Raw genomic sequence first — 27,298 nt, forward strand, 5'->3', positions numbered from 1 at the left:
ACTGAATATTACACTTATAATGTCATATTTCCAGCTTTTTTGTGCTGACTTCCAGCAAATAGAGGGACCTATTTTGAATTCCCTACCCGGGTGTAGATCCACGGCAAGCCGGCCTTCTTAAAGGGACAGGCACCCCCCTGTCCCTTGACACCTGCTTCCCTCCTCGGCGTCACCGAAATCCCACAAAATGACTGAAAATAGGGCCCCAAATGACATCACTCGGTCCGGTTCTTTGGGTCTCACTCGGGGGCTTCTTTGACTCTGGAAGGCATGGTGAACCAAAAGTGGACACTTGGAAAAAATCCCCACTTTACAAGTTGACACTTTGAAAAAAATCCCGACTTTATAAGTTGACACTTGGAAAAAATCCTGACTTTACAAGTTGACACTTAGAAAAAATCCCCACTTTATTTTGGAAGGGTTGGTACACCAAAAGTTGACACTTAGAAAAAATCCCGACTTTGACTTTCGCAGGTCTATTACACTAAAAGTTGACACTCTGTCATATTTCCAGCTTTTTTTGTCTATCTGTGTTGGCCTTGCGATGAGGTGGCGACTTGTCCAGGGTGTACCCTGCCTTCCGCCCGATTGTAGCTGAGATAGGCGCCAGCACCCCCCGCGACCCCGAAAGGGAATAAGCGGTAGAAAATGGATGGATGGATGGATAATGACGTACAAATAAACTGCATTTTTGGAAGTTTTGCCTATCATTCACAATCCATGGGTAAACGTTTTTTTTTATGCATTGTAATTTGTAATGTCTGGTAAGTAGGAGGTGGCTAATAATGCAGCTAGCAGGAAAAAGCCCTATAAAAATATACAAAACATAAAAAAGAATAAACATACTATTAACAATACTGCTATTATAAGTGCCAACGCCAAGGAAGTCATTTTAGCGGCACTCTGATCACTGAGAGGTAAATGACTTAAGCGGTTATTGACATACTGAGCTGTTGCATTGCCTTGGAGTTGGTGAGAGTTGATTATATATTCTAAATCATGCCACTCGCTTGAGGCCATAAACCAAGAAGTTGGTCAACATTGACGTTCAACTCAACCCCGCAGATGGTGAAAAAACATGAAAAGACGCGTTTTTTTGTTGATGTTTTTTTACCTCTGTGAGGTATATGATTAATTCTAAATTAAACATACGTATATAGAATATATCCAATCAGTTGGCATCCCGGTGAGAGCAGCTACTGTACAGTAAGTGATTATTTTATATTTGTAGTCTGCACTGTGTATCTAGTCTAGCAATAGTGCTGCTTGCTGGATCTGCTTATCACTCAGCTTGTAAAACCTGCAGCTCGTCCTCCTTATATTCAGGCTCAAAAATACAAGGTTCTGATCAGCATTTGTCCCAAAGTAGCTGTGGTTTCCTCATGAAGCCCGAGCTTGACACTCCTCCACCTTCCCCTGCTCCCACTTGCTACTTTTATCAACTTACTCTTTCAAAAAGGTCAAACAATAACCACGTGGGAACAAATGGATGTCAAAAGAAAAAGTTTGTTACAGTAAGAAAGAGTACGGTAAAAAAAACTGGGGCTCGATTCCACCGTGCCGGACTGCCATTACCCATAATACATTGTGTCCAAACCTTATTAACACACAGATGCTTCCGCCATATATGCTATTAAACACTTACATATTCTTCCCTGTATTAAAGCAGTATAAAATAGTACATCATCAAATTATTCAGACAAATGTAATAATTACAAATAAAGTGCACCTTATAATTATTCTAAGCATGTAATATATGCATTTCGGTATTATTTAAATAAAGTAAAGAGTCCCCTTTTGGCTGAATAAACATAAAGCACCTCCCATAAAATGTAAATGAACTTAAATAATATTTAGGCTCCTATTAGTTGTTAGCTCACATAAAGTCAGTAGTTGTTGTTGTTAAAAAGAAATAGCAAACATTGTGATGAGTGGAAAATGTATACGCTGCCTCTGTATACTTCAAATGAGTAAAATAGGTAAATATTACACAATAAAGTGGCGGTTACTACATTCCACGTAGACTTACAGCCATGGGTGGGGGGGCTTTTGGATGATTTTTAGAGCGTGAATACAGCAAATTCCAGTAGCTGCATTGTTAAGTGACCTTTGATTGTGTTTGTTTGCCATTGTGAATGATGGGCAAAAATCCCAAAAAAGTGCACTTTTTTAAGGCTTACCATTGCTTAGGGCAGGGATAGGAACCTACGGCTCGGGAGTCAGAAGTGGCTCTTTTGATGACTGCATCTGGCTCTCGGATAAATCTGAGCAGACATTGCTTAACACCATAAGTAATGAATAATTCCACTTGTACCATTTATCAACAACATCCAGAAAAGCCGAGCTGTAATTTGACCCCCTTAACATGCTTCAAAACTCACCAAATTTTACACACACATCAGGACTGGCAAAAATTGCCATCTAATAAAAAAAACAAACCCCAAAAGTCAAAATTGCGCTCTAGAGCCCCCTAGGAAAAAACCCAGACAAAACTGCCTGTAACTTCTGTTAGGAATGTCGTAGAGACATGAAACAAAAACCTCTACGTAGGTCTAAGACCAGGGCTTGGGTCGCGGGGCAGCAGCAGAAGGCGGACCCGACCAACGCTGCTTGCAGCTTTAATTCTACTTGTAATCGCAGTGTAAAAATAATGTTCAAAATATAAAACATGCTCATGCATTTTTAATCCATCCATCCGTTTTCTACCGCACCTGTTCAAGAAATTATTTATTATTGGTTAGTGTGGGGCTCGCCCTCCTGGGGGTTCTTCAGACCACCAAGCATCGACAATATTGTTCTATTTTTCAATAAGACTTTCAGTTGCTTTCCAGCAATTGTCTTTTTCTCTTTCGATCTCGCTCGTGCTCTGGCTCCAGCCCCAACCCCGTCTCTCCTCCTGGCTGCTGCTTATAACAGAGCGACAGGTGATTAGATAACAAGGCCCAGGTGGGCCGTCTACGCACCTGTCGCTGATTTCGAGGCCGGTCCTGGCACGCCGCAGTTCGCTGCAGGCCCGCAGGCCACCCCCCTCCACAGTTTGCTTCAGAATAGACGCAGTTGAACACATTTAGTCCCATGATTCAAACCTGATTCTCTGGGGTATATTCTGCGCGGCCCAACCTCAGCAGGTCCCCCAGGTAAATTGTGTTCAGGACTCCTGTTCAAAATCAATTGACATTGTATGCTTTTCACTGTGTGTGTTCTAGTACGGCCTCAATATATGGAACTGCAGGAGGTTATACAAAAGTGACAAGGTGGGTATTTTTCTCTTTGGATTTTGGGAGGAAAGGTCTAAGCCAGGGGTGGTCGAACTTTTTCCTCAGAGGGCCGCACATGGAAAAATGAAAGCGTGCGGCGGCCATTTTGATATTTTGTCATTTTCAAACCAGAACAAAATGTATGGATTTTTTTATTTTACCTTTAAGGGTCCCGGGGACCATAAAGGCTCTCAGCCATTAAAATGTTTTTAAAAAAGTCAAAATATTATTTTTTATTTTTATTTAACGCTTACAGTAAATCTCTATATCAACTTCAAGTTGATATAAAGTAATACAAAAAAAGGTTTTATGGCTTTTCTGTCAAAAACTACTTTTTTTTTTTATAGTAGGACTGAAATATGCAGTATTTAGTAATTAAAGTCCTAAAAGATCAATAATGCAGGAAACCATTGATTTTAATTACTTTATATTTTTTGAGTACTAACAGTGTAAAGATAAATAAAATACCAATAAATATATGGGGGATCCAAAGGGTTCCCCACTCATTAAGTGATACATTTTTATTAGGTTTTTCTTATACTTTCAACACTCGATTTTACGTTTGAACTATTATTTTCTTTGTTTTATGCTCTTTTGTCAAAGAAAACAATGTTTTTATATGGCAACCACACAATATATGCAATATTTACAACACAAAACAGTTTAAAGTGAAATACTTGAAGTAATTGAAGCCTTGAAAATAATATAGATTTTTTTGAGCAATGGCAAAAGAAGAAAAAGAAAGAAAGACAAAAGGAAAAAAAACAGCCTGCATGGCAGCTTTGTGTCAACATTGCAACTTTTTCTCATTAGATTTCACCTCATTTACCTTTTTTTAAGTGTTCATTTTTTTTATTTTTGCAATAGTATTACCAGAGTGTGGCGGGCCGATAAACAATTAGTTGCGGGCTGCAAATGGCCCCCGGGCCGCACTTTGGACACCCCTGGTCTAAGCAGAACAGGAAGTAACGTTTGTGTTCATTGCCACACCGCCATTCTTCTGCACTCAGCACAATTACTGCAGGGACATTACCCACACCTCACAAGGACTCATCATATTTGCTTCCAACAGCAAAAGAGCAGCACAAGTAAAACCAGAATATTCCGGGATGTGCTGCAAGAGATGCACCACAGACGTGACTTGAAGAGAAGCAAAAGGAGCACCAAGAGGAACCCCGCGTCGCTTGAGGTTTGCTCTTTTTGCAGCGTGTTGAGTCAAGCATCTTAAATCAGGCTTTGAAAAAAAAAAATGTCCTTCTTTTTCCCCAGACAACATCTGCTGAGTTTAACAACCTGGCCCCTGACGACATCTATCAAAATGTCTAATAGGAGGATTGTTTTTTCCACCGCCTCTCCATATATTTGTACTTTCAGCTCAGTATCTTTTTGGAACTTGATGCCAAAAAAGAAGATTCAAAAGATATAGATACACTGTTTATGTGGCAGGTTTCCTTTATAGCACACTTTTTCACTCAAGGGTAAGAAAATTGAATAGGATGCCAGAGACACTGATATATTTTGTGCTAAATGAACAAAACAAAGACAATAATAATTATTACAACATCTAATAATATATCTACATAATGATTTATTATCATATGCAAGTGGCCAATAAAGAAGTAAATGGTCCCTGAGGACATCCTTGCTTTAAACTTTGGATATTTATATTTACAATTATGCCAAAAGCACTAATTCTAATTTCTAATATCAAATATGACATTTTAGTGACAGTTCTGTCTTGAATCACATCTAAGTTGTTGTGATTAAAATCTGTGATGATGTATAAATGTATAAAAGGCAAAAAACACCCCAAAAAAAGTGTCTAAACACTTCTGGATGTACAAATACATTCATGTGTCACAAGAAGCAAATGCGTGAATGGTGACATGATTTTTTTTAAATAAAATACAACCTGAACTATAAACAATTTTCTTTAAAATATCATTGGTTAACCAAACATGTAAAACAAGGCACATGAGCTGACATTATGTAATGTAGTACCATGCAATAGAAATGGAGCAAAATCATACAGTGGTACAGTTTCACCTATCAAAAATCTTGCCTAAATAACATTGAAATAGTTTTGCAATGTATTGTACTGCTACTGTACCAATACTGTCCCCAAAGTGAAGCCAACCATGAGCTTAAAGGGCAACTGCACTTTTTTTGGAAGTTGGTCTATTGTTCACAATCATTATGACAGACAATACTACAGAAGTATTTTTAATGCATTGTAAATATTGAATATTATGCTGATGACACCCAACTCTACATGCCCCTAAAGCTGACCAACACGCCGGATTGTAGTCAGCAGGAGGCGTGCCTTCATGAAATTAAACAATGGATGTCCGCTAACTTTTTGCAGCTCAACGCTAAGGAAAGGGAAATGCTGATTATCGGTCCTGCTAGAGACCGACCTCTATTTAATAACACAACTTTAACATGTGACAACCAAACTATTAAACATCTATTTAATAACACCACCTTAAAATGTGACAACCAAACAATGACACAGGGTGACTGGGTAAAGAATGTGGGTATTATCTTCCAGCCAACTCTCATACATTAAAAGTGTTGCGAAGACGACCTTCTTTCATCTCCGCAATATCTCTAAAAAGTGTTCCATTTTGTCCACTAACAATGCAGATCATTATTCATGTGTTCATTAGGTCCCTTCTCCATTACTGTAACCTATTATTTTGGGGTCTCCCCATGTCTAGCATTAAAAGATTACAGTTGGTACAAAATGCGGCAGCTAGACTTTTGACAAGAACAAGAACGTTTGATCATATTACACTTACACTGTATGTATATGTATATGTATATGTATACAGTATATATTAGGGCTGCGAACCTTTGGGTGTCCCACGATTTGATTTAATATCGATTTTTGGGGTCACAATTCGATAATATATCGATTTTCTGATTCAACGCGATTCTCGATTCAAAAAGGATATTTTCCCGATTGAAAAGGATTGTGTATTCATTCAATACATAGATTTCAGCAGGATCTACCCCAGTCTGCTCACATGCTAGCAGAGGAGTAGATTTTTGTAAAAGTTTTCATAATTGTAAAGGACAATGTTTTATCAACTGATTGCAATAATGTATTAAAGGAAGCAAAAACATGACTTATTTTATCTTTGTGAAAACATTGGACACAGTGTGTTGTCCAGCTTATGAGATGCCATGCAAGTGTAAGCCACTGTGACACTATTGTTCTTTTTTATTATTTTTATAAATGTCTAATGATAATGTCAATGAGGGATTTTTAATCACTGCTATGCTGAAATGATAACTAATATTGATACTGTTGTTGATAATATTCACTACTTTTGTTTTGTTCTGTGTGGTGTTTGTGTCTCCTCTCAATTGTTCTGTTTATTGCAGTTCTGAGTGTTGCTGGCTCAGCTTTGCTTTTGGAATTGGATTGCATTGTTATGGTATTGCTGTGTAGTGGTTTGTTGGATTGATTAAAAAAAATATATATTTATTTTTTAAAAATGAGAATCGATTCTGAATCGCACAATGTGGGAATTGCGATTTGTATTTGAATCGATTTTCCCCCACACCCCTAATATATATATATATATATATATATATATATATCGGTATATATAGTGTTGCTGGGTCAGGTTTGCTTTTGGAATTGGATTGCATTGTTATGGTATTGCTGTGTAGTGGTTTGTTGGATTGATTGAAAAAAATAATAATAATAATAATTTTAACATAAATTTTTTTTTTGATTTTTAAAAAATTAGAATTTATTCTGAATCGCACAACATAAACGATTCGATTTGTATTTCAATCGATTTTTTCCCCACACCCCTAGTATATATATATATACATACTATATATATCCAGCCATCCATTTGCTACCGCTTGTCCCTTTTGGGGTCACTGGCCCCTATCTCAGCTGCATTCGGGCGGTAGGCGGCATACACCCTGGACAAGTCGCTACCTCATCGCAGGGCATACCATCCATCCATCCATCTATATCTATATCTATATACACACACACACACATATATATAATATACATACTGCATACATACACATATATACACACACATACACATATACATATGTAACCCTAACCCATTGGGTTGAGTGTTTTCTTTGCCTGATGTGGGATCTGAGCTGAGGATGTCGTTGCTTGTGCAGCCATTTGAGACACTGGTTATTTAAGTAAACATTGATTGATTGAAATACATTCGATCAAAAGTCTGCTTACAATGGAGCCTATGAGAGCCGCTCCAAGGTTTTATATGCATGATGTAAGTACAGTATATACAGTATGTTAAAGTTGAAGTAGCAATGATTGTCACACACACACACACACACACACACACACACACACACACACACACACACTAGGTGTGGCGATATCATTCTCTGCATTTGACTCATCACCCTTGATCACCCCCTGGGAGGTGAGGGGAGCAGTGAGCAGTAGCGGTGCCGCGCCCAGGAATCATTTTTGGTGATTTAACCCCCAATTCCAAGCCTTGATGCTGAGTGCCAAGCAGGGAGGTAATGGCTCCCATTTTTATAGTCTTTGGTATGACTCGGCCGGGGTTTGAACTCCCAACCTACCCATCTCAGGGCGGACACTCTAACCACTAGTCCACTGAGTAGTTATATAATGGAGTATCAGGCACATGTATTATAACACTTCATATTCACTTATTTCAAGCATATTTTTCCCCAATACATCAGTGATATCGACTCACTGCAGACTTTATGACAGCCTACAAACATAATAAAGCATCTCTTACTGTACATGGTCTGCTGTCATTAGGATGCCGACTGCTAGGATGTTCATATATTCTCATTTACATGAAGAATAACTCAAAATCCTCGTGAAGAAAAGGGAGGTGAAACCAAGCGTCCTTTTGTGTCCTTCTTGCCATTACCGGGTCTACTTTCCAGCTGAGAGGCAAGACTTGTGATCTAAAATAAAGTTTGAGCAGCAAGGAAAGGAGGAAGCAGCTCATCAGTTGATCATGTCAACAGTGATAAATACTTTGTCTGTGTTAGTGCTTATAATAACAATATCACTAATGTTTGCTTAACATTCAAGTCAGGAAATGTCAATGGATTATATTTTGGTGTTTTTTTAATTGGGTTTTATGGACAGAATAGAGCACACCTCCCATTGGCTGCACTGCAGGGAGACTTTTATTTAAGAGTTGGAATGCATTTCAAAAAATAATTGTTGCGAACAATAGACAAACCTCCAAAAAAACTGCAGTTCCCTTTTAAAACCAAAGTAAGCATCAAACTGTGATTATGTCGTACAGTACTGTTTATATAACTTTCTCTATAAAAATGTACAAGAAAGGCCAACTTTGCCCATCCGCTGCTGAGTAACTGAACACTCTAGGCCAGTGTTTTTCAAGCACTGTGCCGCGGCACACTAGTATTGCCTGGTGTGCACTAGAAAATCATGCAACTTCACCTAATTGGTCCCCCCAAAATTTTTTTTGCAACTCAATAATTATAATCTGAAAATAATGTGCTGTTGTGTAAAACTGGGCGGGGTAATCACCTAATACTCCATATCAGTAGGTGGCAGCAGGTAGGTAATTGCTTTGGAAAAGTCGGAATGTGTCGAGTGAGACGAGGACGGTTTGTTGGGATCCCAATATGCGGACCACAGCGGGAGGCAGCGTGCAGGTAAAAAGGTATGTCATGCTTAAAGGGGAACATTATCACAATTTCAAAAGGGTTAAAAACAATAAAAATCAGTTCCCAGTGGCTTGTTGTATTTTTTGAAATTTTTTTCAAAATTTTACCAATCTCGGAATATCCCTAAATAAAGTTTTAAAGTGCTTGATTTCCGCTATTTGCGATGCGACGATCCATTTCCCTGTGACGTCACACAGTGCTGCCAATGTAAACAAACAATGGGAATACCACAGCAAGATATAGCGACATTAGCTCGGATTCAAACTCGGATTTCAGCGACTTAAGCGATTCAACAGATTACGCATGTATTGAAACAGATGGTTTTAGTATGAAAGTATTGAAGAAGAAACTGAAACTATTGAGCGAATAGCTATTGACGCTATTCATAGCCATAGCATGGCCGAATAGCTGCGTTAGCATCGCCGGTAAAATGTGGGGACCAAAGGATCAGGACTTTCGCATCTTTTGACACGGGAGCAACTTAAATCCATTGATTGGTAAGTGTTTTTTTCGCATTAAATGTGGGTGGAATGAAACGTAATATAGTTGCAAATGCATCTGCAGGTTATCCATACATCTCTGTGCCATGTCTGCTTTAGCACCGCCGGTAAATAGCATGTTAGCATCGATTAGCGTAGCATGTTAGCATCGATTAGCTGGTAGTCAACATCAACAAAACTCACCTTTGTGATTTCGTTGACTTTATCATTGCAAATGCATCTGCAGGTTATCCATACATCTCTGTGCCATGTCTGAAGACACTCTGGTACATTCAATGGGGGTCTGGCGGCAGATTTCTTGCCAGTGGTGCAACTTGAATCCCTCCCTGTTAGTGTTGTTACACCCTCCGACAACACACCCACCAGGCATGATGTCTCCAAGGTTCCAAAAAATAGTCAAAAAAACGGAAAATAACAGAGCTGAGACCCGGTGTTTGTAATGTGAAAATGAAAATGGCGGGTGTGTTACCTCGGCGACGTCACATTCTGACGTCATCGCCTCCAGCACGATAAACAGAAAGGCGTTTAATTCGCCAAAATTCACCCATTTACAGTTTGGAAATCGGTTAAAAAAATAGATGGTCTTTTTTCTGCCCCATCAAGGTATATATTGACACTTACATAGGTCTGCTGATAATGTTCCCCTTTAAACCAAAAAATGAACAAAAGGGAAAGGAAAAGGCAATGGCTATGCAAAACGAAAGTGAAACTGAACTGGCTACAAAAGTAAACAGAAGCAGAATACTGGACGACAGCAAAAACTTACAGTGTCCAGAATGTACATGACATGACAATCAATGTTCACCCAAAGAAGGATAGCAACGACGTAAACAGCCTTGCTTGCTAACACAAAGCTGAAACTGCTGCAGGAAAACACCAACAAAAGAGGAAGGGCCACCAAAATAAGAGCGCAAGACAAGAACTAAACCACTACACGCAGGAAAACACCAACAAACAAGTATTGATGTTATTGGAACATTGACAAAGTTAACAATTAAATAAAGACTTTATAAACAGGTTATGGCAACGTTTATGTTCACGACACATGGCCTGCTGCACGTTTATGCTCCATGTTTCTGGCCAAACGGCACGACTGAGCATGCGCCGACGCCGTTGTGAGTCCGCTTCCAGGAAGTAAGCACTGTTGCCTAAAATGCATTATTAAAAGACGGTTTTTGCAGTAATTGAAAATATAAACGGCATTACTGACCGTCTGAAATTTTACTGCGGTTTAGCATCATTCCGTTTACCGTTACATCCATACTATGAACATATAAAAACAATCACTTACTCTACAATGTCTGCTCTCAGTAAGATGCTAACGAATGGGATGTTCATATGTTACCGTTTAGATGAAGAATTAATCATAATCCTTTCGCAGGTAAAAAAACAAACTAATGTCTTTTGGTGTCTTTCTTGCCATCGGCAGGCATAAAGTTGGACGACACACTTATCGTTTTATGGCCACATTCTTCTGCTACACAACTGATCTAAAAATGAACTTTCACCAGCTCAGAGGCGAGAGAGAAGCTCACCAGACCATGACGTCAATATAGCAGCATAAGCTAGTTACATCTCTCTCTGATCCAGTGTTTTTCAACTTTTGGAGCCAAGGCACATTTTTTTCATGGGAAAAATGCGGAGGCAAACCACCAGCAGAAATCATAAAAAAAATTAAACTCAGTAGCTGATATTGACAATAAAAAGTTGTTGGATATGACTTTAAACCAAAATGCATGACTATAGCTCTTGTCTCAAAGTAGGTGTACTGTCACCACCTGTCACATCACACCCTGACGCATTTGCACTTTTCTGCTGTTTTCCTGCGTGTAGTCTTTTACTTCTTGTCTTGCACTCCTATTTTGTTGCTTTTTTCCCTTTTTTTGGGTATTTTCCTGTAGCAGTTTCATGTCTTCCTTTCAGCGATATTTCCTGCATCTACTTTGTTTTAGCAATCAAGAATATTTCACTTGTTTTTATCCTTCTTTGTGGGGACATTGTTGATTGTCATGTCATGTTTGGATGTAGTTTGTGGACGCCGTCTTTGCTCCACAGTAAGTCTTTGCTGTCATCCAGCATTCTGTTTTTGTTTACTTTGTAGCCAGTTCAGTTTTAGTTTGGTTCTGCATAGCCTTCCCTAAGCTTCAATGCTTTTTCTTAGCGGCATTCGCATTTTGGTTTAAACATTAGACACCTTTTTACCTGTACGCTGCTTCCCGCTGTTTCTGACGTCTACAAAGCAATTAGCTACCCGCTGCCACCTACTGATATGGAAGAGTATTACAGGGTTACTCTGCCGAGCTCTAGACAGCAGCGACACTCAACAACAACACATCATTTGCAGACTATAATTACTGCTTTGCAAAAACCCAATAAATTACCATTATTATATCATTTAATACATCAGACTGTATCCCGCGGCACAGTGGTTGAAAAACACTGCTCTGATCAATGCGGCGCTAGAAGTAGCCCCTTAACGTCGGAACTAAAATAACAATATCGCTGAGAGTTGGTTATTATTCCTGTCAGGAGATGTAAATGGAGTCTTGTTGGTGGTTTTTGGATGCCTTTAGGAGGGCTTTATGAGCACAACGGACACAATGACATCATGACTCCCATGACTTCCAAGTTCCACTGCACAAAAAAGAAAAACATACTGATATGTATTCTTGTCTTACATTGAAATTGTGAATTATAGACGCAATAAATTGCAGTTTTTGTTTAAGCAGGCATGTTTAAGACTTACCGTATTTCCTTGAATTGCCGCCGGGGTGCTAATTCATTTAAAACCTCTTCTCACGCTGGAACTTACCAAAGACATGCGGTAAATTTAGGCCTGCGCTTATAAATTTGAGTGTGATGTAAGGATACCATCATGAAAAGCACATTTAATTAAAAAAACGTTATGATGGTCTTACCTTTACTTATAAATGAAGTCCATGTGCAGCTCCTTCTGATCAAAAGCATCGATAACTTGTTTATAGAAGTCTTCCTTATCTTTCTTCAGTTTTAAAAGTCTCTCTGTCTCGATGGAGATCTTCCTTTATTACCTACTGTTGCCATTGAAAGTCCAGTTTAGAAAACTATTTTATTTTAGATATGTAATCCTCCATGTTAAAACTGCAAGCGAGAGGAAAAAATTAACGATCGCTGCTTGTTGTCACTTCTTCTGCAGCTGAGTTGTCGCAAGAAGGATCACTAGCGCCCTCTACCACCAGGAGGCGGGAGTCATTTAATGACTCATATTTGACACACGCAGCTACGGTATATTAATAAAACATAGCTGCTTACTGTTCTTTTTAGCATATTCAATAGCTTGGACCTTAAATCCTACTGAATAGCTCTTAATCTTCTTCTCCTTATGCCATTTCAAATGATTGAAATCAGCCTCCTCCATTTTGAAAATGATGACAGGTGAAGTGTCACTCATGACGTGACGAGTTTGACTCAGCGGAAATTCTAGACATACGCTAATAAAAATAATATTTTCAGAAAGGAGTTTGACCCGGAACCCACGCATTCACGGGGAGAACATGCAAACTCCACACAAAAGATCCCGAGCCTGGGATTGAACCCAGGAATGCAGGACCTTGGGTATTGTGAGGCAGATGCACTAACCCCTCCGCCACCGTACTCCGGCTTCCTCCCACCTCCAAAGACATGCACCTGGGTATAGGCCCCTCCCACTTCCAAAGACATGCACCTGGGGATAGGCCCCTCCCACTTCCAAAGACATGCACCTGGGGATAGGCCCCTCCCACTTCCAAAGACATGCACCTGGGGATAGGCCCCTCCCACCTCCAAAGACATGCACCTGGGGATAGGCCCCTCCCACCTCCAAAGACATGCACCTGGGGATAGGCCCCTCCCACCTCCAAAGACATGCACCTGGGGATAGGCCCCTCCCACCTCCAAAGACATGCACCTGGGGATAGGCTCCTCCCACCTCCAAAGACATGCACCTGGGGATAGGCCCTTCCCACCTCCAAAGACATGCACCTGGGGATAGGCCCCTCCCACCTCCAAAGACATGCACCTGGGGATAGGCCCCTCCCACCTCCAAAGACATGCACCTGGGGATAGGCCCCTCCCACTTCCAAAGACATGCACCTGGGGATAGGCCCCTCCCACCTCCAAAGACATGCACCTGGGGATAGGCCCCTCCCACCTCTAAAGACATGCACCTGGGGATAGGCCCCTCCCACCTCCAAAGACATGCACCTGGGGATAGGCCCCTCCCACTTCCAAAGACATGCACCTGGGGATAGGCCCCTCCCACCTCCAAAGACATGCACCTGGGGATAGGCCCCTCCCACCTCCAAAGACATGCACCTGGGGATAGGCCCCTCCCACTTCCAAAGACATGCACCTGGGGATAGGCCCCTCCCACTTCCAAAGACATGCACCTGGGGATAGGCCCCTCCCACCTACAAAGACATGCACCTGGGGATAGGCCCCTCCCACCTCAAGACATGCACCTGGGTATAGGCTCCTCCCACCTCCAAAGACATGCACCTGGGGATAGGCCCCTCCCACCTCCAAAGACATGCACCTGGGGATAGGCCCCTCCCACCTCCAAAGACATGCACCTGGGATAGGCCCCTCCCACCTCCAAAGACATGCACCTGGGTATTGGCCCCTCCCATCTCCAAAGACATGCACCTGGGGATAGGCCCCTCCCACCTCCAAAGACATGCACCTGGGGATAGGCCCCTCCCACCTCCAAAGACATGCACCTGGGTATAGGCCCCTCCCACTTCCAAAGACATGCACCTGGGGATAGGCCCCTCCCACCTCCAAAGACATGCACCTGGGTATAGGCCGCTCCCACCTCCAAAGACATGTACCTGGGGATAGGCCCCTCCCACCTCCAAAGACATGCACCTGGGGATAGGCCCCTCCCACCTCCAAAGACATGCACCTGGGGATAGGCCCCTCCCACCTCCAAAGACATGCACCTGGGGATAGGCCCCTCCCACCTCCAAAGACATGCACCTGGGGATAGGTTGATTGGCAACACTAAATGGTCCCTAGTGTGTGAATGTTGGCGGCGACTTGTCCAGGGTGTACCCCGCCTTCCGCTCAATTGTAGCTGAGATAGGCGCCAGCGCCCCCTGCGAACCCAAAAGGGAATAAGCGGTAGAAAAATGGATGGATGAAGTTTGACCCGGCGTTATTCCTGAGCCGGCGGTAATGCTAAGCATGTGCTAATTATTTTGCAAATGGAATTTGCCCCGGCAGTAATTCTAGGCAGGCACATACTATATACCCGGCGGCAGTTGAAGGAAACAGTGTAAGAACACAGTGGACCAGGATTTGATGGCTTGGTTGATCCCACTGCATGTTGGCTCAGGCAGCCTCATTGAAGTGTTTGTGATCCACCTCATTATTAATCCTACACTGGTAAAAGTCAATATGTACTCACAAAAGCCAAACATTCCAATTCAACAGTCAGATACTGATCATCTTACATTCACACAGCGACACGTGGCCAAGGCCCAGAAAGAAGAAAGTGGAATTAAGAGTCGCCGTACTTGCTGTCCAGCGTGTGACTGCTGCGTATAGAAAAGGGTCTCCAAGCCAGGACTTGGAGGGCGGCGACACACATGGGCAGCACGCACACCAGGTAGAACATGACGCTGTGGAGGCTCACCAACGCTCTGAAAAGGAAGACATGTTTAACCCCACAGTTGCTAAACAAACAACCCTGCTGTCCGCCCAGCACCGTCTTCTGAGGCTGAAAATGGTAGAGACCATTTAAAAATTAACAGTTCAGCCAAGCAGGTAACTTTAGACTTGTGATTCTGACGTGTTAAAGTTTTAAAGAAAATGACGGTTCCAACATGGTTTTTGCTTGATGATTTACAAACGGCTTCAAGTTCATTCCACTCGTTGGCTCAATGGTGCAACATTTGGGTGAAATAACATCCCGGTCAAGGAAAACTCGACAATCCATGCATCGTGTTTTTATAAAGTCAAGTAGTTTGGATTTGTGAGAGATATTTCTTCAGAAAATCTTGTAGTAGCCAAGGCTGTGAAGCAGTCTGTCACTAATCAAAATTACATCGTTTGAACTCATGTTGCTGATCGATCAATAGGTTGTGAGTTCAAACCCCGGCTGAGTCATAACAAAGACTATAAAAATGGGAGCAATTACCTCCCTGCTTGGCACTCAGCATCAAGGCTTGGAATTGGGGGTAAAATCACCAAAAAATGATTCTTGGGCGCATCCACTGCTGCTGCTGACTGCTCCCCTCACCTCCCAGGGGGTGAACAAGGGAATGAATGAAATGCAGAGGACACATTTCACCACACCTAGTGTGTGTGACACTATCATTGCTACTTTAACTTGAACTAATTAGATGACCATAGTAACTCATTAGATGACCAAAGTAACTCATTTGATAACCACAGTAACTAATTAGATTACCATAGTCGCTAATTATATGACATCAGTAAGTAATTAGATGACCATAGTAATCAATTAGATGACCATAGTAACTAATTGCATTACCACAGTAACTAATTAGATGACCATAGTAACTCAGATGACCATAGAAACTAATTACATTACACTAATAACTCGTTAGATGACCATAGAAACTAATTACATTACCATAGTAACTAATTAGATGACCATAGTAACTCATTAGGTTACATAACTCATTAGATGACCATAGTAACTAATTGCATTACCACAGTAACTAATTAGATGATCATAGTAACCAATTTGATGACCATAATAACTAATTATATTACCATAGTACCTAATTAGATGACCATAGTAACTCATTAGATGACCACAGTAACTAATTAGATGACCATAGTAACTCAGATGACCATAGAAACTAATTACATTACCATAGTAACTAATTAGATGACCATAGTAACTCATTAGGTTACATAACTTATTAGATGACCGTAGTAACTAATTAGATAACCATAGTAACTAATTGCATTACCACAGTAACTAATTAGATGATCATAGTACCTAATTAGATGACCATAGTAACTCATTAGATGACCATAGTAACTAGCTGCATTACCATAGTAACTAATTAGATGACCATAGTAACTCATTAGATGACCATAGTAACTCATTAGATGACCATAGTAACTAATTAGATGACCATAGTAACTCATTAGATGACCATAGTAACTAATTAGATGAGCACAGTAACTAATTAGATGACCATAGTAACTAGTTGCATTACCATAGTAACTAATTAGATGACCATAGTAACTCATTAGATGACCATAGTAAGTAATTAGAAGACCATAGTAAGTAATTAGAAGACCATAGTAACTAGTTGCATTACCATAGTAACTAATAAGATGAGCATAGTAATTAATTAGATGAGCATACACTGAAAAAAGTGACTTTTTGGAGCTGTAAACTCTATTAGAGTAACTGTCATAATTTATACCTAATATTTTTAACATTCAGTAAGAACTAGAGTTTCTTAAGTAAAACTAAACATTTTATTAACGTAATACATGAATTATGGGGGAAGAGTAAGTTTTACTTATGTTCCCTCATGCTATTTAAATGTTTAATAGTTGTACGTACATAAACCTAAAAATATTACATAAACTTTACTGTGAAAATATAGTAAAGCATTACATTTTACTTAAATCATTTGCGTGCAAATACTTACCATAATTTTTTCAAGCAAATCTTATGAGTTATTTTTTTCAGTGTAGTAAGTAGTATGTGATGCAGATTCCAAGCATGTAAAGACTTAGTATAGTTGAAGACTTCAGGTGATTAGAAAAGATGATAATTGCAGCTACACTTTACATCTTAAACATCTAAAAAAATGATTGGTAATGTCCGGCGGGTCAGATGGAAAAGCTTAACGGGCCGCATGTGGCCCCCGGGCCTTAGTTTGCCCAGGTCTGGTATAGACTGACGGCTGCTTGGTCTCAGGTTGCAAGAGTACTTATTTGTGATTGGCTTTTTTCCAAGTAATTGTTGACATTTCAAACTTCTTTACAACACCCACATCAGGCACAATTCTACAATTCATAAAATCATTGTGAAAAGGCGTGAGTTACATTTTAAGTCAAACCTCAGACATGTGAAACTTTCCTTTTGAAGCCTGAACAAGAAGGACATGTAGTGGACACCAAGGAGGACTTGTGTTTCAAGTTCAACATCAATTGGACCTCAAAGGCCAAATAGCAGCCACTTTTCCTCTCCAATAATATCTATAAAAAAATTGATATTTAGCGCATATTTTTTACAAGGCATGTTGCCATGGTTACAGGAAATGTTGGCAAAAGTTGCTGCGCCACATGGTGCATTATTTGGTCTTGTTTCTAAAAGTGAAACTGAGGAAAGCATAGGGATGACCCATCTTTTGTTTGTTCTGAACATTACTGACCTTGGATCGACCTCGCCACCAGGATCTTTCAGCCGCTCATAGCCAAACTGGTTGAGGATGCTGATCACCATCATCGGGGCCAGAGACTGAGCAGGTTTGGTGAACAGGGCGTTGGTCCCAAACACCATGGAGGACAGAGGGGAACTAGACAAACAACATCATCACCATATTACTCTCCTTATTTAACTCTCCTAATGAGCATGGGAGTGATCCAAGAAAATAACTTTCACAGCACAAAAGTCAGAATAAAATTAAATAGGAGGCAACAAACGAGGATAAACAGGACAAGAAATGTAAAATGTATAATATGTCTTTTTGATGAGAAAAAGTAAATGACAAGTTAAAAATAAAAATAAAAGTCTGAACAATTTTACAAAAGCTAGAACATAAATATTTAACTAATATCAAAACTATGAGTAATGAAAAATAAGTGAAAATTAAGCAAAAAAAAAATATATCAGTTGTCTAAAACCATAAAATACCTTAAAAGGGGAATTTTGCCTATCGTGCACAAACATTATGAGAGACAAGAACACAAGTCTTTTTTATTCTAGTAGGATTTTAAAGATGATTAAAAAACACTTGGCAGATGAGGCTAATGGAGTCATCGATGTCGCCTTCAAAGTCCTCTGAGACAACTTCAAAGACTGGCAGCAACGTTTCATATACACTGCAAGTATATATATATATATCATGTAGTAACAGACACCTTCATAACAATATGTAATATGTACAGTATACACACTGCAAGTATATATATCATGTAATATGTACAATGTACACATTGTAAATATATATATCATGTAGTAACAGACACCTTCAAAACAATATGTGATATGTAAAATGTACACATTGTGAATATATATATATATAATGTAACAGACACCTTCATAACAATATGTACACATTGTAAATATATATATCATGTATTAACAGACACCTTCATAACAATATGTAATATGTACAATATACACACTGTAAATATACATACATACATACATACATATAAATATATATATATATATATATATATATATATAAAATGTAGTAACAGACACCTTCATAACAATATGCAATATGTACAATATTTACCATATTTACATCATTTTAATCAATGACCTCTTCCGCGCATTTATTTCCATTTCCATAGCAATGCACTTCTGACATCCAACAACAATGTGTGTTCCTTCTTGCGGATACAAAACGCTTGTTTGTGTTTTCTAATCATGGCAGACTTGGTAACAGACAACCAAGACGACAACTTTTGGACAAATGAGGATTCACTACCTTATACTTTTGAAACCTGAATGAACGGAGCATGAACTGCTGCTTCTAGAAGCGAACACACACACACACACACACACAAAAAAACTGTGAAACGTCGGAGCAAACGGAAGCTGATAGACTGACATGAAAGCGACTCGAAGCTGCAAATCCGGAATTTGGAGACCAGCTATTTTTACATAAATGGAGTGCTTATCCCCAAATAAACATCCCACGGCCAGCTGGACCAAAGAGACAACTGTCCATGGAGTGAGTCACTTTATATTAATCATGAAACATGCGGCACGTCATGCGTGTATCATGACAGACAGCATATGCTGTGTACAAACAAACATGAAATGTGGGCTAACAGATATTGTAATATGCTTGTTCATGTTTTTCACTCAGTACAGATTGGTGCCTTATCGCCGTGTTCTTCTGCATTACAAACTCAAACATGTTTTGTGTTGACGTAGAAGCTAGCTAATCTTTTTCCATTGTTAGAATAATTATGTATAAGTTATCACACAACTCTTATGCTTAAAGGCCGTTGCTATAGTTATTATCAATTGTGCTGAAGTTGTACTTTTCTGTCTGTGCAAAGGCACAACTTGTGGTCTTGCTTTGCGAGTTGTCTCGTGTTAGTAGTTTGGTTCCAGACCCTGCCTGCTGACAGCCAAGGACGGACATCGAGTACCTCAACGCAGACAAAACAGAGACAGGGCGAGATCACGAGTGTCAGCACATTTCCATTCTGAATAATCATGTACTGTGTCTACTGGGGCTGCTTGCATTAGCCCCTCCCTTCAGAAGCAGCCTCAGTGATGTGAACTAGGGACTGAGTGTACAGCCCAGTACTTCTCTCCTCATGAGCCAACATGAACTCTGTCTCTGCTTGATTCCTTGCTTCTTGTCTGGTTTAATAGATAGTTTGGTGTTTGAACCTGACATCCATAGCGAGCTTTTACAAATAACACCAAAACATGTTGATGTGTTACTACGCTAGAAAAATAGTTCCTCAGTATTCGCTCTTACAATAACAATGTTGCCAAAGATTTATTATACAGATTACGGAATGTAAATTAAGTATTGTTGACAGTTTTTGATGCATTTTTAAAGTGATTTAGAGATAGAATTGCTTGCAGACATTAGGTGCATTGCTAGCTACCTAGAACAAGCCGATTTTTAGAAGTTAGAACGAAAAAGGACACAAAACGTTTGTCTTCTTGTCTCTCATGATAGTGAACGACGGGCAAAATTCCCCAAAAAGCGAAGTTCCCCTTTGAGCATGACTACAAATATTCAGTTAAAATAGGTATAAAGTGAAGAAAAACTATAGATTATCCAATGCTAAAACATGAAATAAAAACAAATGAATAAAAATAAGGGAATAAAATCACAAAAATATTTTTTAATACTTTAAAATAAAGTAGCACAATGTGTAGGACAAGTCTATAATGTTAACTTAAAAATTTACCAAAAAATATACAAATGAAAAATAAAATGATAAATAAAATCAAATTATTATTTTTGGGGCTTATTATCAGCTAAAAACTCTCCGAGCTAAAGCATCACTGCTAATAGAAAGCACACAGTACATCAAAATGAATATACATTCATTAGAGCAGGGGTCGGCAACACGCATGTGGCACTTTAGCGCCGCCCTAGTGGCTCGCTGGAGCTTTTTCAAAAATATATAAAAAATGGAAATTATGAGGGGAAAAACATATTTTTTGTTTTATTTCTGTAGGAGGACAAACATGACACAAAGCTCCCTAATTGTTATAAAGCACACTGTTTATATTAAACATGCTTCACTGATTCCAGTATTTGGCGAGCGCCGTTTTGTCCTACTAATTTTGGCGCTCCTTGAACTCACCCTAGTTTGTTTACATGTATAACTTTCTCCGACTTTCTAAGACGTGTTTTATGCCACTTCTTTTTCTGTCTCATTTGGTCCACCACACTTTTAATGTTGTGCATGAATGCACAAAGGTGAGTTTTGTTGATGCTATTGACTTGTGTGGAGTGCTAATCAGACATATTTGCTCACTGCAAGCTAATCGATGCTAACATGCTATTTAGGCTAGCTATATGTACATATTGCATCATTATGTCTCATTTGTAGCTATATTTGAGCTCATTTGGTTTCCTTTAAGTCCTCATAATAAATGTATATCTCATGACACTATCTGTATGTAATATGGCTTTGAAATAGATATGTTTTTGTATTTTTGGTCCAATATGGCTCTTTCAACATTTTGTGTTGCCGACCCCTGAATTAGAAGGTGGTTGACCAGAATAAATAAAGATTCACTAGCTGTGCCTTTCTTGTTTTAACTTGGACAATCATTAACCCATAGGGGCCTGGGTTGTATTTAAGTGCACATCAGAAAGGAGGAAAAGCAGGCGTGGCCCGCTCACCTGCGCTTGTACTTCTCCATGTCTGCGTCAACGATGTCCGCCAGGGGCAAACCGAAAAGACTGAAGACTGCTTGGACTAGGACCCTGCAAAGGTTTGGGTTAGTAAGCAAAGGAGCTTGATGTCAAGGCGTGTGACTAAACAGCAATAAGAGAGATGCATACATGCTCACAGTGAGGAACAACGCCAGGATGCGATGGTGCTGAGGTCCGACCGCAAGCATTAAAGCCCCTATTGCCACCTGCAGGTAAAAGGTGTAGAGGATGATCCTGTAGTAGCCCAGGCCACGAAGAAGTCTCTCACAGCTCAAAACTAACAACTGGGGAGCACATAGACAGGGATTTCACAAAAGTGAGCGTGTTGTCTGACGAAAGGCGTTCATGGGAGCCGCTACCTGCGGACAGATGAAGCCGGCGCCGTACATGATGCTCTTGGCCAGCGACGAGAGCACGTCTGGGGGAATGAGGTGCTCGGCAAATATCAGCGTGAAGTTGCTGAAGAAAGCCAACATGAAAACCTGGAAAAAGTTCATGAGCACGAAGAGCTGGAAGTCTCTGTTGATGAGGATTTGCCATGTCAGCGTTTTCACCGCGGTGAAGGAAGCCAGTAAGCTTTGGGAGGCGCGGTCGGAGCACTGCGGGGCATCCGCCCGGGGTCCTTGGACATCGAAGCGGCTCTCACTGTGGACGCCCGTGTAGAGCATGCACCCACAGCTCAGGATGGCCACGATCACGGTGAATGCTTGGAAGGCTGCAAAGTCTTCCATGTTTCGGGACAGCAGGCCGCAGAAGAGAACGCTCGACGAGCCGAGCAGCGACGCCACCTGCAGAAAAGAAGACATGGCGTGAGAACAGTTCCAGCGCCCTTTGAACTTTGCCTCTGACCACTTCCTGTCTGACTCTTGTTCCCCCTCATCCGCACAGCGCTCCACAGAGAATACAGCCCTAAATACGCCACTGAATGACAGATACAAAATAGGTTCTTCATAGGGCTGGGCGATATATGGACTATACTGGATATATGGCGGGTTGGTCTCTGTGCGATACAGAAAATGATTATATGGTGATATTGGAGTATACCTTCTCACGCAGTTGCTTTTAACTGCGGCCATTATACTACAGGCTTTTCTGTTGGAATAATTACGTGTAAATTATCACACAACTCTTATGCTTAAAGACCGTTGCCATAGTTATTATCAATTGTGCTGAAGTTGTACTTTTCTCTCTGTGCAAAGGGACATTGTCTTGTATCAGTGTTGATTGATTGAAACTTTTATTAGTAGATTGCACAGTACAGTACATATTCCGTACAATTGACCACTAAATGGTAACACCCGAATATGTTTTTCAACTGGTTTAAAGGCCTACTAAAAGCCACTACTAGCCACCACGCAGTCTGATAGTTTATATATCAATGATGAAATATTAACATTGCAACACATGCCAATATGGCCTTTTTAGTTTACTAAATTACAATTTAAAATATCCTGGGAGTTTCGTCTTTGAAACGTCGTGTAATGATGACGTGTACGCAAGACGTCACGGGTTTTTAGGAAGTATGAGCGCTGCACACACACACAGCTAAAAGTCGTCTGCTTTAACGGCATAATTATACAGTATTTTGGACATCTGAGTTGCTGAATCTTTTGCAATTTGTTCAATTAATATTGGAGAAGTCAAAGTAGAAAGATGGAGTTGGGAAGCTTTAGCCACACAAACACAAGGTGATTCCTTGTTTCAAATTCCTGGAGGTGAAACTTTACTATGGATCAGAGCGCGGTCAAGCCAACATGGATCCCAACCGAGTGTCAACCAGCAGGTCTCGGTGAGAACATTGTGGTTAAAAAGTCGCTTCTTACCGGAGAAAAGCTGAGCTTGTGTCGTCCATGAAGCTGCCGTCGACTTCCCTGAGACATAGGCGTCAACACACCCGTGGACGTACACCTCCGACTATCAGGTACTATTAAACTCACTAAAACACTAGCAACACAATAGAAAGATAAGGGATTTCCCAGAATTATCCTAGTAAATCTGTTTAAAAACATCAGAATCCGTCTCAATTTTTCATTTTTTCCTTGTTTTTTTTTCCCCCTAGTCCGTCGCTATCAATATCCTCAAACACAAATATTTCATCTTCGCTCAAATTAATGGGGAAATTATCGTTTTCTCGGGCCGAGTAGCACTTTTTGTTGGAGGCTCCCATTATAAACAATGTGAATATGTGAGGAGCCATCAACATGTGACGTCATCCTCTGCGACTTCCGGTACACGCAAGGCTTTTTTCTTAGCACCAAAAGTTGCCAACTTTATCGTGGATGTTCTCTACTAAATCCTTTCAGCAAAAATATGGCAATATCGGGAAATGATCAAGTATGACACATAGAATGGACCTGCTATCCCCGTTTAAATAAGAACATCTCATTTCAGTAGGCCTTTAAGGTCCACGTAAATCAATTCATGTGTCCAGAACCAGCCTGCTGACTGCCGAGGGTGAACATCAAGTGCCGTGACGCAGACAGAGCAGAGACAGGGCGATATCACAAGTGTCAGCACATTTGCATTTCATGAATAGTCATATATTGTGTCTAACTGGGGCTGCTGAGGTTACCCTCCTTCCTTCAGAAGCAGCCTCAGTGATGTAACCAGGGACCTCCCAAATAAGTACAGGAACACGTGGGCTGGACTTTAAGCGTAGGTTGCTTTCTTAATTAGAGTACAGCCCTAAACGTCTCTCCTCATTGAGCTAAATTTAACTCTGCCTCCGCATGATTCCTTGCTTCTTGTCTGTTTAATAGATGTCATCAGTGTTTCAACGTGAAATCCTCTCACTCTTTCTTGTCTCTCCCTCTCACAGAGACGTAAAACAAGCGCACCGTTTTACATACGTCACATACTGTGGCGCGTGAAACGTCATACGCTCTCACGGAGCACACAGGAAGCGGCATGAGTAAAGTCAGCTGTGGTCCTAGCGGAGCGGTGCGAGTGGTAATACAAGAGAGCGAAGGTGCAAATCTGGTAACAAATGAAGGAAGAATAATCAATTCCAAGAAAAACAGCAGGGGGTCCATCGTCTGGCGGTGGCTTGGCTTCAAGCGGGAAGATGTTGAACAGACAACCGTAATATGTCAAGTATGCGGCAAAAGGGTTGCTTCAAAAAGTAGCATTACTGCTCACTTGTAGCATCATTTGAAAAGTCACCCACTAGAGAATGAAGAGTGCTTGAAACTCCGCATGTCAACATCTCCGTTCGGTGCCTCACCCACAAAATGCCCAAGCCACCATTTCCAGATCAACACTGTATGAAAAAACTAGTCGACAACAGAAGGAGATAACGTCCGCAGGAATCGAAGGACATACACTATTTGATTTCCTATTATGCAGCTCATTTTTATTTGACACTTATTGAAATATCTTGTGTGACATCATGCACAAAAGTGCACTTTATTGGTTTGAAACTATTGTAGTGGCGTTCTGTAGAAAAAGTGCACTTGAATTGAGTGTTTTGATATGTCATCTTAGTGACATCATGCACAAAAGTGCACTCATAGCTTGTTTTAAAATGTCTCTGACAATCTTGCACTTTCTGTTTTGGAAATGACATGAATGTTTGTGCCACTGTGCCAATAACTGTTTCATAAATACACTTTTAGTTGTGATGTCCCTCTCTGCATGAAAGTTTAAAAGTAGCATATATGAATGCAGTATGAAGAAGAATGTTTGAATGTAGACACATAGAATCATCATACTGCTGTCATTATATGTGTTCATTCAAGGCCAAATATCCACATATATATGGTGTATGGTCACATGACCTAAACATATATATGGTGTATGGTCACATGACCTAAACATATCCACATATATATGCTGTATGGTCACATGACCTAAACATATCCACATATATATGGTGTATGGTCACATGACCTAAACATATCCACATATATATGGTGTATGGTCACATGACCTAAACATATCCACATATATATGGTGTATGGTCACATGACCTAAACATATCCACATATATATGGTGTATGGTCACATGACCTAAACATATATATGCTGTATGGTCACATGACCTAAACATATCCACATATATATGGTGTATGGTCACATGACCTAAACATATATATGGTGTATGGTCACATGACCTAAACATATCCACATATATGTGCTGTATGGTCACATGACCTAAACATATATATGGTGTATGGTCACATGACCTAAACATATATATGCTGTATGGTCACATGACCTAAACATATCCACATATATATGGTGTATGATCACATGACCTAAAAATATCTAGATATTAATAAAAGGCCATGTGGCCCAGCCCTAGTTCTTCATTATTTCAGACAAAAGCTTACCTGGTTGTACTTGATGAGTCTTAACCGGTTCTGATGGTGGCCGGAAATCTCGGCGAATAGGGCGCACTGAGCCAGCAGCACAAAGGTGAGCATGCCGTCAAACAAGCACAACGCCGCCATCAAGTGAATGCCGCTGAGCCAGTCGCCAGGTTGGTAGGACCGCCACGGGAACCAGGCGATGAGGAACGCCAAGGAGTAGAGGGGGGCCCCGTACAGGATGGAGAGACGCCTGTGAGAGCAGCAAGGCACCTTGGAGGTATCTTGAATGTATCCAAAGAGAGGGTCGTTGATGGCATTCCACAGCATGTACACCACCTGTGGAGAGGGAGGCAGCAGAAGGACAAAACAATTAGTCAAACCCCAAAAGCAGTGAGGTTGTCATCTTGTGTAAATGCGAAATAAGAAGAGAATACAACAAATCCTTTACAACTTATATTCAACTGAATAGACTGCAAAGACAAAATATTTCATCTTCACACTGACAAACTTTGGTATTCTTTGCAAATAATCATGAAGTTAGAATGTAATGGCAGCAACACATTGCAAAGACGGCATTTTTACCAGTGTGTTACATGGCCTTTCCTTTGAACAACACTCAGTGCAGGTTTGGGAAGTGAGGAGACACATTTTTGAAGTGGAATTCTTTCCCATTCTTGCTTGATGTACAGCTTAAGTTGTTCAACAGTCTCCTGCCTCATATTTTAGCCTGCACACATTTTCAATGTCTGGACTACAGGCAGGCCAGTCTAGTACCTGCACTCTCTCACTATGAAGCTACGCTGTTGTAACACCTGGCTTGGCATCGTCTTGCTGAAATAAGCAGGGGCGTCCACGATAACAACATATGTTGCTCCAAAAGCTGTATGTACCTTTCAGCTTTAATGGTGCCTTCACAGATGTGTAAGTTAGTCATGTCTTGGCCACTAATACACCCCCATACCATCACACATGCTGCCTAGAACACTTTCACCCTACAACAATCACTAATACACCCCCATACCATCACACATGCTGCCTACAACACTTTCACCCTACAACAATCACTAATACACCCCCATACCATCACACATGCTGCCTAGAACACTTTCACCCTACAACAATCACTAATACACCCCCATACCATCACACATGCTGCCTAGAACACTTTCACCCTACAACAATCACTAATACACCCCCATACCATCACACATGCTGCCTACAACACTTTCACCCTACAACAATCACTAATACACCCCCATACCATCACACATGCTGACTACAACACTTTCACCCTACAACAATCACTAATACACCCCCATACCATCACACATGCTGACTACAACACTTTCACCCTACAACAATCACTAATACACCCCCATACCATCACACATGCTGCCTAGAACACTTTCACCCTACAACAATCACTAATACAC

General features: G+C 40.5%; 2 protein-coding genes across 3 annotated transcripts in view; one reads left to right on the forward strand and one right to left on the reverse strand.

Moving 5' to 3' along the window:
• The window catches only part of si:ch211-139g16.8 (uncharacterized), a 15,627-nt gene extending 4,557 nt beyond the window's left edge, over positions 1-11,070 (forward strand). The window contains exons 4-6 of the mRNA XM_061884691.1: positions 3,207-3,254; positions 4,330-4,446; positions 4,527-11,070. Coding sequence (XP_061740675.1) covers positions 3,207-3,254; positions 4,330-4,446; positions 4,527-4,583 — 222 coding nt within the window. The 3' untranslated portion in view covers positions 4,584-11,070. The remainder of the gene's footprint in view (positions 1-3,206; positions 3,255-4,329; positions 4,447-4,526) is intronic.
• Positions 1-27,298, reverse strand: part of mfsd13al (major facilitator superfamily domain containing 13a-like) — a 40,222-nt gene that overhangs the window by 576 nt on the left and 12,348 nt on the right. Inside the window, exons 2-8 of one of the 2 annotated variants that reach the window (XM_061884690.1) lie at positions 25,887-26,201; positions 21,915-22,343; positions 21,685-21,839; positions 21,523-21,606; positions 17,836-17,979; positions 14,983-15,108; positions 1-261 (exon numbers count right to left, since the gene is read on the reverse strand). The exon at positions 1-261 is cut by the window's left edge and continues 576 nt beyond it. In XM_061884690.1, the coding sequence (XP_061740674.1) occupies positions 240-261; positions 14,983-15,108; positions 17,836-17,979; positions 21,523-21,606; positions 21,685-21,839; positions 21,915-22,343; positions 25,887-26,201 (1,275 nt within the window). In that variant the 3' untranslated portion in view covers positions 1-239. Of the gene's footprint in view, positions 262-4,678; positions 12,083-14,982; positions 15,109-17,835; positions 17,980-21,522; positions 21,607-21,684; positions 21,840-21,914; positions 22,344-25,886; positions 26,202-27,298 lie in introns of those variants that run through there. The other variant, XM_061884689.1, reaches the window with a different exon arrangement.

Source organism: Nerophis ophidion, linkage group LG23 (assembly GCF_033978795.1).
Source record: "Nerophis ophidion isolate RoL-2023_Sa linkage group LG23, RoL_Noph_v1.0, whole genome shotgun sequence".
Lineage (NCBI taxonomy): Eukaryota > Metazoa > Chordata > Actinopteri > Syngnathiformes > Syngnathidae > Nerophis > Nerophis ophidion.